Source organism: Pieris brassicae, chromosome 11, assembly GCF_905147105.1.
Source record: "Pieris brassicae chromosome 11, ilPieBrab1.1, whole genome shotgun sequence".
In the NCBI taxonomy this organism is placed as follows: domain Eukaryota; kingdom Metazoa; phylum Arthropoda; class Insecta; order Lepidoptera; family Pieridae; genus Pieris; species Pieris brassicae.
In genome coordinates this window covers 3,074,018-3,096,012 of record NC_059675.1, presented here as the reverse complement: position 1 = coordinate 3,096,012, position 21,995 = coordinate 3,074,018, and the positions used below count along the sequence as shown (strand labels likewise).

The 21,995-nt window shown below is 33.9% G+C and overlaps 1 protein-coding gene across 3 annotated transcripts in view; it reads left to right on the top strand.

Annotated features, from left to right (window-relative positions):
• LOC123715968 (transcription factor SOX-4-like) overlaps nucleotides 1–11,818 on the top strand; it is a 68,057-nt gene extending 56,239 nt beyond the window's left edge. For all 3 annotated transcript variants that reach the window (XM_045671372.1, XM_045671373.1, XM_045671374.1), the window contains one exon: nucleotides 6,232–11,818. In XM_045671372.1, coding sequence (XP_045527328.1) covers nucleotides 6,232–6,945 — 714 coding nt within the window. In that variant the 3' untranslated portion in view covers nucleotides 6,946–11,818. The remainder of the gene's footprint in view (nucleotides 1–6,231) is intronic.
• The last annotated feature ends 10,177 nt before the right edge of the window (nucleotides 11,819–21,995 follow it).

Here is a 21,995-nt window from a genome sequence, read left to right as displayed (position 1 = left end):
CTTACAGCATTAAATGAGTATAAAACCTTTGAATTATACAGTAATTTATAACTGTACCATATACAGTAGCCTATGTGTGAATTTTACATTACATATCGTTAAGTGTCAGTTACCTGATAAGCCCACGGGCCGCTTCGATTTCAATGCTCCTTCGCACTGCCTTAAGGGGTGTCATGTTTAATGCATAGTTATAATGAATAACACATATGCTCATGTTACTAACCAATGCCAAATCATAAACATATGTTTTATATGTGGAAAGCTAGCCTGATGATAAAACTGAAATCATACATTAAGGTTTTTTTTTATATACAGTAATAATTTAAATTTCGAAAAACATCGTATAAGCTTACGGACTTATATTAATACATTTTGTATGTTTGAGAATAAAATAGTGGTATCTTCTCTTGCTTGGGCTGGAATTAATTATTGAATTCAATATGAAAAACCATATTACGTTAATGTAAGGGGAATACGAAAGAATAAAACGTAGTTGACTGTCATAAAAAATATAAATTTCTCTTAAAGATTGTTATAATTACAATATCCAACGAGTCAAATATAATTTCACACAAACCATTCAACTGAAAGGCGACTCAATAACGCCCAAGATGGCGGCTAAATTCCATTCTTTATTTTCAACGGAACCGATCAAATTGCTTCAGTAATAAGGCAGAGCTTTAATAAAATCTCCGGTCAACCGGAAACTAGATATATTTTGAGGGTTCAGTAGCCCGAAACTGTAAGCTAAAATATGTGGGAAACGTCATTGCTTATAACACTAAACAGGTGAAGTCTGTTCTGTTCACAAATTATGAAATGTTTGCGGTTCTACACTAGGTACAGGCAGATTAATCAAGAAATGATATCCTAATTAGGGCCCTTTACATTGTTATTTTTTTATTTACTCAATCGCACTTGTGCTTGTACAAAAGCACATATTAAAAGCATACTTGTAAAAGCACTTATTTAGTTGAATTAACGAAACGTCCGTTAAGGCTCAAGAGGCAGATAAAGGACGTATTTCATTATCAGTTCAAAGGTAATGTCTAAATCTTGTCTTATTACAAAATAAATTTAGCGGCTCTTAAGATAATTTAAATGTAGTGTTAAACGCAGTAATACCTCCTTTGAATGACTGAAATATTAATGGCTATGTTGACAATCCCATTCTGACAAAGGCCCCGATTAGAGCCATTGTTGGAAGGCTCAGATGAGGCCCTTTGTTCGTGGGTAATGACAATAGATGAAATGAAACTTTTTGGAACCTTTGCAGTTATTGACAATGACTAGAGACGAAGGACCCGTGAAGAGGATTCTCTGATTATTTTCGAAGTTTAAAGTTGCAAAATGTATTTTTTTTCTGTTTATTTACAAAAGCTATGAAGCGTATTCTTGGCTTCATCGTTTTTTAAGCTTCAGTATTATAAGCCATACAATCTACAAAAATGGCTTCGACGTCATTTTTAATTGACTTACATCTTCCACTTCTGAACAGCAGACATTTTTTAAACCTTGGTACGCTCAACACCAACACTTGTCTATGCAACATTAAAGCAAGGCAAATGAAATAACTGACCACATATACACAACTCATAAGCAACCCTACGGTTCATTAGGATAATGACGTGATTTCACTTAATAAAATCTCTACATAATTACAGATTATAAACGTATTTCAATTACTACAGATAATGACTTCCTACTGCTAAAGAGGGCGCGGTCACTGCTCACGCACTTATTATACATGATAATAACTATTTAATGTGATTGTTCATCGATTAGAAGGGCTTGGCTTCTCAAACATCACTCTTAGATATTATATTATGTCTAGTGTCGATTTCTTTTCGCCTTTAATGAAATATTAAAAAAAAAAACGTAAAGTTACGCTTTCACTGCAATTATATAAAAACTCTTCACATTTATTTTTATTCCGGCTTTCACTTAAAAATATATTCTCATTTAGTCTGTGTAAGGATCTGATGATCCTGTCGAAGTCAAGCAATTTTTTTTATTGGAACTAAAATCTATTATAATATTTTTGTAGTGACTTTTTCGAAAATAACTAATCAAGAAGATAAACGATGTCTTAGTGCATTCTGTGTTAAACATTTTAAAGTTTAAATAATAAATATTGCATCAACAAATGTTCCATGACATTTTCAATATTACAATAGTGTAGATTACGGTTCCAACAAATAACCTTTAGTTGATTATAAGGTAATAATCATTGTAGTGTTCAAGGTTCATCTTTGCATTGAGAAACACATGGCCGATTGTGAAATGTATCGAGGATAAATGATTAAGGCACGTACTCAGAGATGTTAATAAGCGTAAACAGCTACTTAAAGCATTTAATGGAGATTTTGAATTTACTAATCGGTGGTTGAGTTGCACCGTTTATTAGATATAGGTCTGAGTTCCGAGAATGTACTGAAAGATTTTAAAAACGTTTCAGCCGTTATTTTATCCGTTATAGCCGTTAGTCTTCATCTGTGGTCGAGTTAAATAAAAATAACTCAATGATATTTAAATACAAAAAAAAAAAAAAACAGAACGCCCATGCGTTTAAAATACTAAAATTTGCTACAAATAAGTATAGAATGCCACATTGGTGAATTTAGCTATAATTACACCTAATTCAAGCTTTGTTATTACAAGTTCCAATACTGATGGGGAAAATATAAAACGTGATTTTTTAAACGAATTATAGCTGTCTTAGTTTTCCGCCGGTCGTACATCCCATGAGGCAATGAGTGAACTTGTGTCAGGGCAGACATTGCACTATGTTTCCTGTGTCACAGTCTCAATACATTTTCGAGAGATTAAGATATATGCCAATGTTTATCCATGTTGAGTTTGAAGGTTAAGTTTTTATGAAGTTTGAACATAGCTGGAGACTACAAAAATTGTCTCGGTTCAGGAAATCTCAATTTGAATGACCTTCCTGAGTATTTGTACACCATTAAAACGCCACACCCGACGCTGAATAATGGCTTTGAGCTGAGTGCATCGGTTTCCGTGTTAAAAGCACGTTTATTTTTCAATTCCGGCCGTTTCGCGAGTCGCCGAGGCCGCGATAAGGTTTTTTAAAGATGATTTACAACGACTTCCTTCGAGGAAACGATGTTTATACATTTTTGGCAATTTATACGTGAAGGAATTTTGGGTGTCAATGTTTGATTTTAATCTGAAAATGGTGGCTTAACAATAAAGAACTCGATTATTACGTCAAAAATTTTGTCTTGTAATCTGAATATGTCAAACTACATTACAGATGCACACCTACGGCAATTTGGATTTGACTCTCTAGTCTTCTAGTCTAGATTTGAATCTAGATTTGAGTATAGAATTTAGTTTTTGAACTTATTTACATGTGTGTAACTAAAAAAATAGTTTATTCGGACCGAACCTTTTCCAACTAAACTTTGCATTTTCTAGTGAATTCAGCATATAATATAGCGTAAAATATGTACAAAGTAGGAGGCGTTTTGTGGGAGAGACAAATTTTTAAGATGTTACTTATTTTTTTACTTTAAACCGACGTCAAAAAAGGAGTTTGAACTGTTAGTGAAATCGTTGAAATTATACTTTGAGGATCTATTTGATCTTCACGTCTGCTTAATTTTATAGCATTTTCATTCAAATTCATGGGAAACTAAAAGACTTGAGTGATTTGAATCAGGTATATTCAAACTTAGGGAACAGTGAAACAACAAGTCTTACAACAAATTCCGTGTAGTTGAGATATTAGGACGCATTTCGAGAATATAGGTAAATAATGATGATTACAGGTTTTTAATTCAATACAATTTTATAAATTACGTTTTGGTATGGTAGCACGAAATTTTCCACTCGGATATCTGTATCTGACAATGAACACAAAATACACGGCAACTATTTATTCATTTACTAAATAACCAGATCGGTCGGCAAAGATTTATTGCTGCTATATTTATAAAAAAATGGGTTATAACTTGTTAATTAAAGACTGGCGCTTGAAATATAATTGATTAACCGTCAGATAAAAATTAAATCCGACCTTAAATGAATTGCCACATGAATTTGTTAAAGACAGATTTTAATTAAATAAATTTTATTCATTGGCTGACAGCTTTATAATTATGATTTACATAAAAACTGTAATTTTATATTTCTATCATCAATAAATAACATTCATTGTTTGCCCTGTTAAATTTTCATTGAAGTAATTACTTGGGGTTGGATACAAACGGCTCCGTGTGGCATGCCACTGTTAAAGGTACAATTATGTAACTATCATCATACTGAAAACCTCTTCTCAAAGTCTTGTCATTATGACATATATATTGCATATAATCATAATTCAATTGTTTTTTAACTTTCATATTTGTTGGCATGATTTGACCATCGATTTTATCTAAATGCCTTTCGTTTCAGATATGAAATCACCTAACTAATTTGGATGTAATTTCATGTTTAAAATGAATTTATTTTCATGTAAGAGAAATTTGCTTACCTATAAAGAAAAGTTACACAAATGTTTCGGCGCCACTATTCGAATTCAGTGAACCAGTAATTAGGCTAATTATGGAATTAAATTAAATCGCCTTTTGCCTACACAGGAAGTGAGATGTTGCCCTTGTTGGTACGTGCGCTTGCGCTGCTTAAAATAGAAGGTTGTGGCCATATCGCCTCTAGCTCAGTTCCGCTACCAAAGATTAGGCTTTCCTTGAATTTTATTTAATTAAGTAATTCAATTGTACAAAATTATCCAGTAGTACCTCTAAATAACAATTAATTTTTGAATTATTTATCCTTCCAACGATGTATATAATAGTGGAGACTATATATTAAAATAATACTGAAACAGCAACTTAGTATGTAAATTTTAATAAACAGCTCGAACAGTTGAAATAATATGCACAGCATGAAATCAAGTAATTTTGTTGCGAGGGGACGTCGATTTGCCGGTAAATAGTTCTTATCGTTCTACAAAATATAACTTCATTTGTAACCTTTTATAAGCTCCGAGTTTTTATGCTCCTTTTATTCAACTGTCCCTTCGCTATCCCCTTTTATGTCTTTCAGCTTTGAATGAAAATTGTTTATATTATCCTTTATATCTATCTTATATTCTTTTAGAGTTGAATACAAGAAACGCGCTCTAACAGATGCAGTCTTTCCATTTATCGAAACAGCCATTTGCATTTATGGAACTTAATGCTCGTTATGATAAATTGGTTCCAATCCAAGAAACAGTGATTGATGATTATATATACCTCAATACAGAATTGATGAAGGTTTAACATTGCCTAATACAGAAATCGTGATAATACTATCAATAATTTAAATTTGTTGACTGCACAAAAAACACTATCAGTTCACCTTGAAAGTCATAGTGGGCGTACCTAACTTGATTTAGTCGCCATCTGACAAACCCTTTTTTGTCCTGAATATAAATAAGACGAGCAAAAAATATAAAGTCGAGTAAGATTTTTTCCTTGCCGTTTCCATTGGGACTGGGCCGAGTTTAGCGTAAGTAAGATTTGAATAATAAAAGAGACATTCGCTTATGGTCTTAAAGAGTGGCGTTGTTTTGCTCCTTTAGAAAGTTTTTCATTCTATGAAAATATGCTTCGAAATATCGCGGCATTGGCGTAAGGAAAATAAGATCAACATTATCCCATATCAACGTGTCCTCCACGCTTCCTATACGATTCGATAATGACTTCCTGCGTCCTTTAATATCCTCGTTAGATTCAATTCAATGTTTTATAACATTCGATCGAAACGCGGAAGCTACCGAGAGCTCTCCACGTACATTTACCCACCAGATAATTTGAAATAGAAATAAAATTGGGTCACGCATAACACGAACCAAACGTGAAATCGAATTAGTCAATTACGTATTCAATTGGTTGCGTTGGATATTTTCCTATGGTCTATTAGAATTTATTACGTTTTGACTTATTTGTAATAATAGTAATAATTCCTATGATAACAGTATCATTAATAGTAAGGACGCAAACTTAATGGTGCCACGTCATGCATACTAATTCGGTAACCGGCTCTGGCAGAGCGCAGATCGGACATGCCTGAAATAATAATCACGTTCTCTACAATTTAACTGATAACACCGATTTTCTGTTTTAAACATAAATCTTCTTAATAGATTCGACTTCACCCGTAGCAATTTAATAGCACTTTTGTTGTAACTTTTTAATTCAATTTAACGTTTTTTGTTCACAGACGAAGAAGAACAACCCTAACCACATCAAGAGGCCGATGAACGCGTTTATGGTGTGGTCTCAGATCGAGCGCAGAAAAATATGCGAACAAACACCGGATATGCACAACGCCGAAATATCAAAGAACTTGGGGCGTGTTTGGAAAACGTTGAATGACGAAGAGAGGCAACCATTCATAGATGAGGCGGAGAGACTTAGACAGCTTCATATGCGAGAATATCCCGATTACAAGTATAGACCTCGCAAGAAGACCGCTAAGCCCGCCCCAAGAAATGGTGGTGTCACTAAGCCCAAACGCAAGCAGCGGGCTGACACAAATAACAACAGAGGAGTAACCAGGCGACGATCTCGGCCTACACCTGCAAGCGTCCCCATGATGCCTATGGACACACCAGCTCCACCAGCCCTGCCCGCATCTCCGGCGGGGGCCCCTGACTCCCCTGAGTCGGCTTGTCTCTACGACGACAATTCTCGGCGCGAGCAGACAGACCTTACGGACCTATATTCCATAACGGACTTGCTGCGCCTCCCGGCTGACTGTGAAGTCGACCTAGATGTGCTTACGGACATGGAGTCTTTCGAGACAGCCTCTTCCTCTTCAGGCTCGCACTTCGAGTTCTCGTGCACGCCGGACGTATCGGATATGCTCAGCGAGATCGGTGTGACGAGTGATTGGGACGAGACTGCGTTTTCGTCGTACCTCACGTCGTCTTAGAGCGGTGTGCGGGTCGCCTCGGCCGCTGGCCGGTACCACTGATCTCATTTCGAGCCGCCACACGGGGGCCGACGACGCGGCGACCACTCGCCGCCCCGCCTAGAGAGTGCCTACATCCAATCGACGTGTCGACATTTGGATTCAATGTACAAAGTAATGTAATAAGGTTTCGAGTGTGAAATTTCGGTTCTAATGTCGATCGGCCGACGTGGCCGCTTTAACTTCGTTTTATCGTTTAGTTTATAAAACTAACTGTTGCAACTGGCGTCTGAAAACGTGGCGCTAGACCCGGTTTAAAAAAATAGGCTGTGAGTTGGTTTTTTAACCGTGTTGCTTTTATTGATTTTTTCTTTGAAAACAAATCGTCGGATAGATTTCCAAACGGCACGTCTCAGACGCATCTCAGTAAAAAATTCCGTCTAACTCTCCGTCGCCTGATTAGCAAGCCGCGGACACTTGTTTGCGCACGGTCGTGGAGTCGTGTCGCGTTGTCGCGTCCGTATATTCTCTACGAGTACATTACTCCAGTTGGCTTCTTCAAACTAAGTTCGCGACTCCTTCCTATCTTACTTTATTTTATAACTTTTACACTGTAGATATCTTTTTATTTACGTTCAAACTAAACATAATATTATATCATTCGTAATAGAAAATTAAGACTAGATTATAGTCATGTTTGTCTTACGTTTGTACGTAAGTTCACTTTATACTTTCATGCACGCATAGTGATAGTTTGGTTTATGATTTAACTGTCGGAAGCTGATCGGTATGCTATTCGTAAGAATTCGGAGTGCGGATTGTAGAGTGGATATAGAATATTGACTATATGTGGGAATGAGCCCTTGCCGCGTGAATCTTTTCTCTTTTTGAATCGAGCCATTCGCGCCCTGCTATTGACGGCTATGTTTTTTACCGTCGCGCGCGTGACTTTTTTCAAATCCATTAAATAGATTCATGGCATTGGTATTGTGTAGGTGTTTCAGTCGATATGTCTTGCTATATTTACGTTAGGTTGCTTAAGGTAGGGTTATGTGCGTTGGTAGGGTACGAAAGTTTGTCTAAAGATACCTCAGGATCGATGCAAAGGGACACTTCAACTTTCTAGTTCATTTCTTAAGTCTTCATGCTTCACAAAGTCTATAGAAAGATACATATCAAAAGGGGGAATGTACTGTATCGCGGGTCGGTTATGATCGTAAGAACAAAACTATACTTCTGTCAAACTCAAATATTTTGCTGTTTCGAACTCTGTGATTTACTTTACGGAATTTCTAAATTTTAAGAATATTATAGTGGAGACTGATATCGCATAGATTAGTTTTAGCAGCGCTAGCTTCTCTATCTTTTTTAATTTTTAGAACTGGGCATAACTCTTGAATGTAAAACGAGACATATTTTTGATATTTCGCTTCACTGTGGTTATTCAGTCGCGAGACGTCGATTTCCATAGACTAGCGTCCAACAAAAGTATTTGTATTTTCGTAAACTGTCAATTCATTGGAAATTATGTCAGTTACTTGCATAATATTTACAAATTAGCCTCTCTCATCTTAAGATATATTAAACTCTGGTTACGCTGTAGTTGATAACGAAAACGTGTGTGTAGATACTGTGTCCCTAATATAAAACCAAGGGATCCGTTGTGCTCTAATCATTAAAAACAAAATGCTTTACTTATATTATTATATTCTTATAAACATATTGTAAAAACTTCGAGTAATAATTAGTAAGTGTCTACGAAATCCAATTATTTTTAAAGATGCATAAAAATTCGCGTTATCTATACATTATTGTATTGCAAATCTGTAATTTATACTGTCTACTGTGTGTTGTAGGGCAACATATATTATTTATACAATCGATACTTAAAGGATAAAAAAAATTCGTGCCTAAGAAAATTTCGATTTCAAATGTATATTTTAGCGATGCTCAAGTATCTTTATAAGCAAGTAGTTATGTAGAAGCTGTTAAAATCTGTGTAAAACTGTTAACACTAAGATAATTTCGATTGCCAGATTTGCATTTGATATAATTTGCTACATGTACGTCATACAATAGATTAACTACTAGGATTGTTTCCGTCAGTGTCAGCACATCAATATTTAAAATCAATCTAGCAATTTATCTTTTGTACTCCATTTATTTAGAACATTTGAATGTATTTAATGCTCACATTTCAATTTATCCACATTCACGTTCTGTGTGCTTTATTTCACGAGTATTTTGAAACTTCGACAATAAAATTTTACTTGGGTATAAGTTCGGAACAGACTTACAAGAATTTCCGTTCGAGTACGTTTTGAATATACCTCAGCTTTACCACTGTCGTTTATTTTTATGGCTTCTTACGTGCTAAATTTTGCTTTAACTGCAAATTTGAATTCAACGATTCCAAGCAATAAATTTATAAGTGACACGAACGCTCAAATTAGTGTTAAAGTCTTCTTTCTTATTAAAATTATAGCACGTTGTCCGCAAGGCGAGCATCGTTTTGTCAGCCAATCGTGGCCTGTTGCTGTGCTATATATTTTGATTTGAGAGAAGACATGATTATTAACCCCTGAGTATTTATAAAACAACATCGAATTTAATATACGTAGCGCTTGTTGTGGTTCAATAATTGGACTTATCAGGGTTTGACGTTTCATTTTAAAATGTAGAGTGTAACTTCTTCAACGTTTTACCTGTTACGAGGTAAAATCCCAAGTTTCTTATTTTGCTTGAACATAGGCTTCTTATCGTAGTGGCTTCGGTCTTTCTACATATGTATGTAATAATGTAAATAAGTAAAATGTTTATATTGAAAAAGTCAAAATAAAGCGACACTGTGAGAAATATTAGATTATAAAATATAGTATGCGTCTCAAAGAAATAAAATATCATAGAGGACGTTGTAGTTGTTGTAGGTTTTGTATGTAATAAAGTATATTTATGAAAGAAATTGTTGTGTACTTCGAAAGCTGTCTATCTCTTTGTAACTATGTAAATCTTATTTGGATAACGATCCATCTAACGTGTTCTTCGTTCATTTTTCAATAAAAGTTCACTTCATTCTTCATTCTCGTTTTAAATTTTTGTAAATGAATTTCTATCTTAACTGTTCTTCCTGTCTCTCAGCCTAAAAATTGCACCGCAAATGGAAAATCCATAAAAATATTTAAAAAAATACCTGATATTCTACACAACACAAAAGTAAATATAATATTATATATTTGTTGTACGATCAATGGAGAATGAAGCTTTCGTTTTTCCTTACTGATTTTACATTAAACTACTTAATGCAAGTAGAATTTACAGATTTATATGTAATAAGCGTATATTATATGACATAATGTCTTGTAAATTCTTTAAAATGTTAGTGAATTATTCACAGAACTGAAAAAAAGGTTGAAATTATTCTCGTTATGTTGTTTGTGGAAATTGAACTATATCTGTATCATATTATGTATGTATTGTTGTTTTTATATAAGTATAAGCGTCTTCTATAGGGTTTTTAAAACTTTTCCACTTTGAGACACAACGAACCTTTCTGTTAGCACTTACTTAATCATAATTGGTGTCTATAATATAAAAAAAAATATTAACCGATGTTTTGATACGTCATACAGTAGTGATTACCATAAAAAAGTATCTTGTTGAAGTAGCTGTGTCATTAACTATTGGTAATATTAATTATATTGATAATATAATAACAAGATTCGCACAATGAAATCAAGGAACTAACATAGGTGTAACAATAATAGAAGTTAATGTTATTATTACGAGAAAATAAACAATTAACGTAAGTGTGATAGTATTTGCGTTCCATGATTTCTGAGTAGAGTAGATACCCCCAAATATGTATCGACGCGTACTTCCTTCGCTACTCCTAGTTTACTAAAAACGAACAGATAAACAATAACCCTAGTTCTATATTATCTGTATATTTTTAGTAGTCTAAGGCTTCGATTGTATACGCGATAAAGGCTTTTAATTTTTGACATAATATTCCATTTATTTCTACTGTAAATAATTGTATTGAAACAAAAATTTTATAAAAAAATGGTCCATTAAACTTTATCACGTAATTATAAGGTAGTGATATATTAGTAGTTGCATACGTATACCTTTTGGAGAATTGTGTGTGCTTATTGTTATTGAAAGTACCTAATGCCAAACGAATTTCTACTTTCGAAGCTAAAAAGCATGGCTTTAAACTTGAATTTGGACTGTAGTGTTGATTTCACCGTCACCTCTGTCTTTGTAAATAGTAAATTAAGGCCACAATTTAATTTAGATTTCTGTCACACATTAGCTGTGTTCCGAAACTTTCTAGTCTTGATATTCGGGCAGACTTGTGTTCATGTAGATTCGTTCAGACTTTGCGGTGGCCTTTCCATAATTGATACCTGATTTTTATTAGATTTGTTTTTCAATTGATACCAAAAATAATCGATGCTGTTAGACACCGTTACCGATGGATCTCTATATTAAGTAGCACTAAACGAATATTGCTTTCGGCTGACCAAATAGTGGCAACTTGTTCTGTTGTCGGATTTTGTATTGGTTCAAAAATGTAAATAACTCATAAACGAAGCACAGTTCTTTTGAACAGGTGTGTAGCACCCTCTGGTGGGGCTTTTCGAAACTAAACTGGCAAATTGTTCTTTGTATGTTTAAGTTATTTTCGTAAAATTTGTGAACATCAGGCGTTGTATAAATTATTGTCTCGTATCTATTTAGGTACTATTGCATATAATGTACGTAGTTTTTTAAAATGTTAAGTATGAAGTAACATTACTGTAGTTATTTTAAGGCGATCGTGTACATTTTGTATCGTACTTTGTTTCAATAATAAATATATATTATTATATGGTAAAAAATAAATCATCCAGTTTTTAAAAAATAACCCGAATTTTATTTCTTTCCTTTTTATTTGTAAGTTTTAATACATTAAACAAAAATATTGATACAAAAAGTTGCATATTCTTCTTCTAGTGATATATGAAAAATTATTGATATGGAGGGATAAACAAAATAATATTCGGATAGAAAGCTCCGTCAAATGTACATATTCTGCAAATTTTTGTATATTAAAGGACAATTGCATGGCCTAGTGTACCAAACGCAAGACTATACAGACACAAGGTCCTCCTCAAGGAAGGAGGAACAGACCGGTGCGAGGTCAATCACATAAACTCTTTAATAACAGATAATTGTCAAGTGTAAAATGTCATCGAGGTATTTCACTGATTATAAGAATGTAGGAAGTAGGTGTTTGCCGTATGTCTGGCAGTTTATAGAACCAAATGAGTTTGTAGTGTATATTCAAGGGTGAAATTAATCGTAAAGAATACATTTTTATTATGTCAATTTGATAGCAACAACTTTTGTCCTGCATATTTTTATGGTTTCTCTTGATACACTTTCTAGAAAAGTCCATTACAGTACAGTAGTATTCTAAGAAGAGCAACCGAGGCATATTTTATTATAAAAATATTGGAAATTGTACCTAATGGTACACGCTTGCATTTAGAAAATTTATTTAAGAAATGGAGGATATTTCCGTACTTTTAAAATATATTAAAATTTACTACATAAAGGAATGATAGACAATCCCAATTTTTCTATTTATAGATCAGGTGGTAATCGGGCAGAAGGCTCTCCTAATGTTAAGTGATACCCAGTGCCCATGGACACCCGATACCAGAGGGCTCGCGAATGCGGTGCCGCCGTTTAAATGTATTATGCTCTTAGGACCCTAAGTAGAATTGGCTCGGAAATACTTCAGTGGGTTCCGCATAGTGGTGGTGCGTAGCAAAAATCCCTTTAATAACGCTCAGTTATGGAATAACGGATGTCTAGGTCGTATTCTAGTATACTCTCCATGGTTAAGGCACATCCCTTACACATCCAAGTACCAATACATCTCCACGCAACGACAAGGGATCAATTTCCGATTGTAACTAAAGTAATGTTACATACATATATAATACTCAATCTAAACTACTTTTTTTTGTAATACAGTTCACAAAAAAGAGTGCATGGATTACAATTTAGCCTATGCAATAATTATGGCTAATAAGTAATATTATGTTGACTTAATTTTCTACAATACTAATAAATTAAACTAAGGTAATGTTCATTAACAGCCTCAGTGTTCTGTAATGTTTTGGCACTGTGTTCGTGTGTCCGAGATACCGCACTTGCACTAATATTCACTACACTAGGTTTATTAAATCAAAAGGTTTAGTTCTCTTTAGCGCCTTATTCCTGTCGTATCAAGAAGTTGGATTGCCTCAGCATTCACAAGGCTATGTAGCCTGTTTATGTGAGCTAAGGCAAACCGTTACGCCGTATTTAGGACTGCATCCACGTTAAGAAACTACAAATTAGAAAGAAAATTTTAGAACGAATGACTAACTACATGTTAATACGATACAAAAATAGCCATCAGCTAGCATGGCATCACTTTGGCAACTTTAAATATACAATTTCAAAAGCATTCATTCAAATTCATACATAAACGTACTATTATGTTTTAATTGCATCACTCTCCAACATAATTTGAGAGATACGTTCCGACCTTTTAATTTTTCTGTCCGTCAGACCGTTATTAAATAAAGCTATTCAGAATTCTGGGCAAAATTTGATGGCGTCATCAAAAATGAGTAATGAGTCGACTAATATACGGAAAGGCATATAAAATTAAAGCGATAAATTTGAATAATAGTCTGCAAGGGACGGCCGAGGCACTCGAATCTTATTTGCGAGTTTGCTTAATTAAACGTCCTTTAGAAGGTCACTACGGGTACAGCAACGCCAGGGGAGGAGTGACCGAGCAAAGGCTTCGGCGCTCTGGAGCCCCTATAAAAAATAACAAGTAAACTCTTGAATCTGCAGCTCATGTCTGAGAGTTATGGTTAGCTAGAAAGCATATGGAGCGGACTATCTGTTTCCACCATTATCTATCCAGCGCTTTTCTTATGACAGTATAGTTTTGGGGACGATAATTACACTTGATCGATCCATCTGGTTGAACGGCCGTGTGTTCTTATGTATTCTGTGTTAGCAACCACGACCTAATGACAGGCTTCACTATTTGTATCAAGCCCTTACCTTCGAGTCGTACAAACACTATCTATTAGTATGTTTTTTTTATTCTACGTATCGACAAGGTGATTAGCATGCTGTACCATTGGTTTTTAACGTCTAAGATATGCAAATTTCCTCATGACTTCAACTCGATTTTTCTTTCAACAAAGTCGTACTAGGCCAACATTGCTCACTGTCCTAAAGTTACAGAATTTAAAGGACCCTAAATCTAAATATGTATAGCTTGCAGCTTAGTAATTACTTTATGAATACAACTCTGTGTGAAATGGGTCTCATAGGTCCTAACAGAAAACTACGAAGGGTCGAATAATTGAGAAAGTTGAAATAGATAAACTCTGAAATTTCGAAATCAATGGCTTAAGTTGTTTTCATAATTGAATCAGTTTGCAAATACAGATTGTGTATTAAGTATAATGGCACGTTTTGCTAATTGATACAAATATAAAATATTAATTTTTTATTTTCTTTTGCTTTTAACATTTCATTTATTAATATTATATAGTAGTTAATAGCATTATAAGTAATATATATATTCAAAACAAATTGGATAATTGTAACAGGGTAGTTGAATAGAGGTACTTTTAAACTAGTGGCGCGACCTTTTTAGGGGTTTCAGGTATCTGTATCTATTTCATGATTATTTGCCAATCCAACAGCCAAGTTGGTAATCAACCTCCTGCGCCTAACACACACCGTCGACTTTTTGAGTTTAAGGCACGCCGGTCACCTCACGATGTTTTCCTTCACCGTTCAAGCGAATGTTTAATGCGCACATAGACAGAAGACCATTGATGCAGAGCCGGGGATCGAACCTGTAGGTCAGTGTTGAGATTCGTACGCTGAAGCCACGTAGGCACTTCTGAAGGTTACGTTTACGATAATCACAAAAAAGCGAGAGAAGAAATGGTAAGCAGTAATTATTTGCCTCCTATTGAAAGTCCTACTAGGAATTTTTACTGTTCTTAAGCGCTGGAATATTCCTTTCGCTCAGTATGTAAAAATCACGTGACCTGCAATCATATGGTCCTATTCCAAACCGTGTTATCATGTGTTATCAGTTGTGGCGGCAGACAAGCTGTCGCTGCGACATAGTCACCGCTATTTATATGTTATCTTGTTTGCTTTTCTATAAACTTGAAAATACCTATACTGAACTTGTATACAATAGATATGTATTTCCTACACTAGCGGTCTCTACATAGGTGTGTTTAGCCCCGTTACTATATGTATTGATAATTTCTAGATGTTCGTTATTCTTACCAGTCCAAAATAAATTTTGTATGGGATGCATGGTAACTTGCTGGCTAACCACTGCGTCATGGGTTTGAATTCGAATGAACACAGGTGAAAATAAGTGGGTTGAGATTTGGAAATAACCGAATCGAAAAATAATTATTTTCGTAATATTTTTCTTAGGAACTCTTAAAGTTGGCTGGTTAAACAGAAGGCCAATTGTTTGATTAGAAATACAGAAATGTGTATGCCCCATGCTTCATTTACGACTTCCAATATCCTAAAACTACAGGCCAGGACCAGTTTAAGTTTATAAAGGCAACGTAAAGTTTATATCTATAGTTTACATCCGTCCCATGTCGTACCGTCAATATAAACGTTAATAAAAAAGACAATAGAACTTTAGTGGAATCGGACCTGGATTGATTTTTTATAAATAGGGATAATAGGTATATTTAAAATGTAGAAATGTATTTGCGCAACTATTAATGACTTCACAGATAACGATAAGAGACGGACGAAGAGTTTATACTTATCTCTCGATTAATAGTTGATGACAAACCTCTCAATGAGCAATGATCGATAATTTATAGATACGGGACTTCACTATAATCCCGTTCATACCTCGTAATTCTATTTAATAAAAAAATCTAAATGCGCCGTTTTAACTGAGATTCGGACAAGTAGGGAAACCGATTCTTCTTCTTTCTTCTCTTAATATACTTACAGTAAGGCACATGTCAAGCACGCTTCACCCCTTTGTTGATGACATCTCCAGTTGCCGCGCTGCACGATTTGGTTCGTCTTTTCTTATAAAAACAGCAAAGGAGTGGAACTCCTTGCTCCCGTCCATATTCACAAGACAGTATAATAAAAGTAAAATAATATGGACTCATGACGGTTGCACAGGAATCTCATGGACAGGCGTGCCCTCTAATAGGTCACGTATGACTTAACATCAGGTGGGATTGTGGCCAAACGTCAGACCAGTTCTGTATATAAAAATTATAAAAAACTATTTCTAATTTTACTGGTATCATTATATTGTTTTCTTATTGTAGTACTTAAGTCTGACACAATTTGATCCCCGAAATGTATTATTAATTAATGATACTTCATAGATTTCTTTATGTGGAAATGGGAATGAAAGTCTTGAAGATAATCCTTATTTACGCTTGTGTGGCGTGTGAATGTTTCTGTGTTTGTGTGGGTAGTTATAGGTGTCACTAAATGTCCATTGAGATCTATTTTGCTTATCTGGAATCAAAATTGGGTAGGGTTTTGGACAATTAATTTTTAAATAAGCAAACACTCATCTTTTTTTATACCTGAAGTTGAAATTCATTTGCGCATACGCAGCAGGGGATTGTGGTTCTCGAACCGCAACATCTCTTCTTTTGAACGACTGTGTGAGCAATAAAATATACCCTAGATAAATGGTACACCATAAGTATTTTAAGTTAACATTACTGGAAACATAAATTTGACGAGGATTCCTTTTAAGATTTTGCACAAACAATAATATTATATGTACTTGATATCCTTAATAACCTATTCAACATTATTTTCTTATCAAAAGGAAGTCATATATATTATATTACGTTATCTCGATAAGTATTTTGATCTAAATCAACAATTTATCATTATTTAGAAATATTGAGCAAGAAATCAGATGATATTTAGAACTGACTGATTGGACTTGAACCGAGGAAAAACCGTGCAAACCGTTTGACGATGTACGCAAAATGCTCATACTGTGAAAGAAAACTTAAAAGACGTACGTTGAACATGGTTTTGGATTTCAACATATAAATATATCTACGAAACAAATGCAGGTACATAGACTAAGACCATAGACCATAGAGGGTTCTAGCACTGGATGAGTTTTAATAAATATAAAACAACAGCGATTTAATTTTCCTACATTTTATTATCTACGTGACTTCATGCACGCAACGTAATCGGCGATCATTCTGGATTTGATTCTCCGCGAAATGGTAACTGTTTACTCGCTTCCTTGCCTTCTAAAATTAAAAAAATAGACACACACTCATTTATTGCTCCATTGGGGACGGGACATCATGCATACTAAATATTTAAGAAGACGTGTAAATATAAACATTGAGTTTAATGTAAAGGTCAACAAGTCTAGCAAAAAAACGGCACGGCCGTACCATACTTTTCACGAATGTTTAGGCCATTTTCGACCCCATAACTTAGTTGTAGATAAAACTGGAAGCCTAACTCAATGTATTTATTTAAAACATAAAAGATTGGTAATATTATAACAGGTATGTATCTATTGTTATGGTAAGTATAAAATATTGTTAGGTAAGCTAATTACGTAAGACAAAAGGTCCTTTAAGTAGCGACTGGATGTTGCAACTTTTAACGATATAAGAACTGAATTGCGAGTCTTGTTTTTTTACTAGTTATGTTTTCGATGGCATATTTAGTTCCTTAACCGGGGAAACGTGTATTTTTAATGTTAGTAAAACAATCGCAATGTTTATTACAATGGAAAATTTTACATGAATCAAAATGTATACATCATTATATATTAGGTAAGGACGGCCAACGAATGTCATGACCTAGACAACGTAAGGACATGGAAAAACCTTGATCTTGTCATAGCCCCGGTCATTGACCTTGGTCATGGTGACGTCACAGATAAATTATCGGTTTCACAATCTGAGAAATTTTACTTTCCACTACATATCTGATAACGATTTTGACGATTACGAAGCATTTTTTGTCTTTTCTTACTTCCATTACATTTAATAATTTCCTTAAACATGTTGAAATTTGTGATAGTACCTACTAATATATTGCATAAATTAATAGTTATAATATTATTACTACAATTGCAAGTTTAATAAAATCGTTTTTGTTGTATTATTTATATTATGAATAATGAGACTAAATGAACAAAGGCCCTATGTCCTATACATTTATCCTGAGTACGATTTCAGTTTAAAAAATTATCCAAAGATTGGTTGGTCTTAGGAAATTTTCAATTTTAAAAACATTTTTATTACTATATATATTAAGACTACTTGAGAATTATTAAACCTGTCAAACTATGAAATAAAAACATTATGTGTCAAGGCTTGAAAAAAATGGCTGATCGTACCCATGCTGAATACAATTTTATATTTATACGTATACTATGTCCCAGTTTACAGTACATATTCTAATCTATAATAGTATTATTTTCACGTTCCATTATTTTGTAATTTTACGTGTCTTAACACTCTGCAACCACGTAAATGGTTTAAATGGAAATATTGCTCTTTTATATATCAAAATACACCGATAAAAGATGGACTTTAAAGAAAACGGATCAAGGAAAAGGTGGGGAAGATGGCGCCCTAGAAAAATGTGAATAGAAGATAGAGAAGCGTTGGCAGGAAACGAATGGAGAAAGAAAGCCATGGAAAGGAAATTTTGAAAAGTCTGGAGGAGGCTGGAGGTGAATGGCTTCCGATCAATGGTACTGAAGGAAGTAAGGACAAAGAGTAGCCAGAAAAAAAATCATATAAAGAAGTAAAAAAGTTTAATTATTATTATTCGGTCGATTTGAAACACAGCAGACTTGTTATCAAACCCGATGCTCCAGGCGTCACCGCCTAGTAACTACACCCCCTAGGGGAAAGATTCAGAGAGACTTTGGTGTGACCGTTTGCCAAAATTTTGACACACTACACTCACGCTACGTGGTCTCGTCTCTGAATAATAAAATAAATAAATAATAAATCAGTGGCGCTACAATATTTACAGATTTATACATTTGTTTCATGATAATTTGTCAATCTAATAGGCATGATCACATGATAGCATTTTGTGCCTGACACACGCCGTCGACTTTTTGGGTTTAAGCAAGCCGGTTTTCTGACGATGTTTTCCGTCACCGTTTGAGCGAATGTTAAATGCGCATAAAGTACTTACGTACTAACTGATGTGATATTATAATTTTATATCAGGTTCAGATTTTTTTTAATATTTTGCATTTCTTGCTTACCTTATCAAATTTAATCTCACAGTAGTTGCCTGTATAGATCGAAATCGACAAGGCCGCCAGTTGCATCTTATTTGATTTAATTATGTCAATTGTGTTATGTATGCAACGAAGTGTTAATAAATAAATGGAAAGATAATCCATTGGTGCACGGGGATCGAACCTTCGACCTTAGAGATGATAGTCGCACGCTTAAGCCACTAGGCCATTACTGCTCATCGTCTCTAAGAATATAATAAGAAAAAACTTAGTATATATAATATAAGTATGAAACATAATCGAATGTTAATAACAGTGTTATTACGAGCACCAATGACCTGGTTGTTCGTCCTATTTGGTTGTAATTAGACAATAACATTGAGTATGTACTATGTAATGAGCCGCACGAATGTTAGATAAACGGACAAGGTTAATGCACCACGTATATTGTGAACTTGAGCCAGTTGATCAAGATAGTAAAAAACAAAACTCAAATCTTCACAACTTATCAATAAGCCTGTATTATAATGTTTCATACATTATAATACAGGCTTAAGGTCCCAGAAGGTTACGACACACACATACTTTGTATGTTAAGCAAGCCGCGTGCATTGATAAATTTACTATGTCGGTGTCGGGGCGTCGCAACTCCTAAACGAATGGACCTATTATCATACGTTTTTTGGTTGAAATACGATGGAGATGTTACATAGCTACAATCTAATATTTTCAGGTGTTTCGAGGATGTTAGCTGCATCAAAATCAAAATGAGTGTTTTCAGTATTTTCAAACATGCTGGTAATGACAACATTGATCCACTGGGCTACTCTGATGATGGCGCTTGAAAGCTCTAGGGGCTTCATTAAAACTTTTACTAGACTTCACGAGGGTTGCTTTTACTAAGGGAATGAGGGTTTCTTTTATTATTCTTCTATTCTATTTGATTATTCACTTCTTGCACTTTACTCATCATATTTATTTTTTTATTAAATAAAAAAATTACTAGGGTTGCCTGGAAGAGATCGCTTGTTAGCGATAAAGCCGCCCGTTGTGTTATTTTTATGTTAATATTGTTTCTTTTAATGTAAATTAATAGAGTTTAAGTGCAAATGAATATAGAAAATAAAAATAAATAAATGTTCGAAAAAAACAATGTCTATAGGGGATTAAGACGATGTCAGAATTAAAAGCTATGCAGACAACACCTCTTCTAATTGTTGTACTTTCATTATTTTTCTTTTTCTAACAAATAATGTTTACACTGTGGTAAAAATAGGTATATCTGCGCTTTAGATAAGAGTATCAAAATCAAATTATCATTCTTTCAAAGGTATAGAATGGAAGGGAAATGAAACTCCGCTTCTTATTTTAATCGCAATGGAGTTTTGTTTTACAAGATCCTTGTTCGATACAAGGCAAGCTACTTTGTCTTCATATGACGAATGTACTAAAAAATTTACCTAAGTCCACACTAAGGTGTAGTGCACATGCGCTTGAGTCACTGGCATTACTTCCTACAAGTTATAATTTTGAGCCCAGCTAACTGGGTTAATCGCCGCTCTAAGGCCGGCCCTGTTTTTACATATTTTGTAATTATAACGAATTGCATTAGATAAACATTGATTTATTATTTTTATTATCGAAATTATGTATGACTTTGTAATTATAAAATAAAATAAGTTCTTGTTTGATGCTATATTTTTATATTTGTTTTTATGTTTAACATACAAGCCTCCCGTATGCCATTTATGGTGCTTAAAAAAATGGTGTTTTAAATAACATATAAAGATTTTGAAAAATGTTTAAATTACTGAAAGTGTGACAAATTATCCTTCAATATGAAATATTCCTTAACATTTGGATATAATCGAACCAACCTAACCAAACCAACATTTCTTTATAATATAAGTTTTATAGTGAAAAATTATGTTGTTTTCTCTTCAAACACACCTAATTTATGTATATATATACTCATGTATACACAGCCAGCTACAGGGTTACATGTTCTTCTAGATAATATTTTATTACGAAAATTATTGAAATTTATGTTATTGACATATAATCTACTTTCTCCGGTAAATGACCGCTTATCAGAGATTATTGACAAGTTGTATATGTATTAATACAATCTCTTATAATATCTCGATTTATCGATGTTATCTGTAGCTCCAATAACATTGTTTTGATGCTAAAGGTTATTTATAAATTCACCAATTGTCCACGACTTTTAGGAATGAACAGTATTAATTAATATTATGTTACCTATAAATTTTGCAAGTTCCTTAATCGTTAGTCTTTACTTTATGTTTATTTCTCTAGTTGAAAACAACTAGCTACCTACCGCCGAGAACTTCGTCTCGCCTTTTTTAAATACCTTTTTTAGCTAAATACCAACATATGGAACATTTTGCTATTCTACCACATAAAATATGTGCGCTTTCACGAAATAAAAACGTAAGTACTAAATAAAGTACATTTTTCATTCCAATTTTCCCCCCAATAAAACAAAAAAAAATCTCGAATTAAACCAGTCGTCATCGAGTTTTGCGCTTGGCGACATATTTTGCTATTTATTATTATTTATATATATATATATATATATATGTGTTAAATAAGAATTGTCGTTAAAGTTGTAAAAGAAATTAGTAGAAAAACGAATTTTTCTTTTCTACATCAACAGATAATCATATCATCAAGGTTGTTGAAAACAAAACGACCTTCTCTA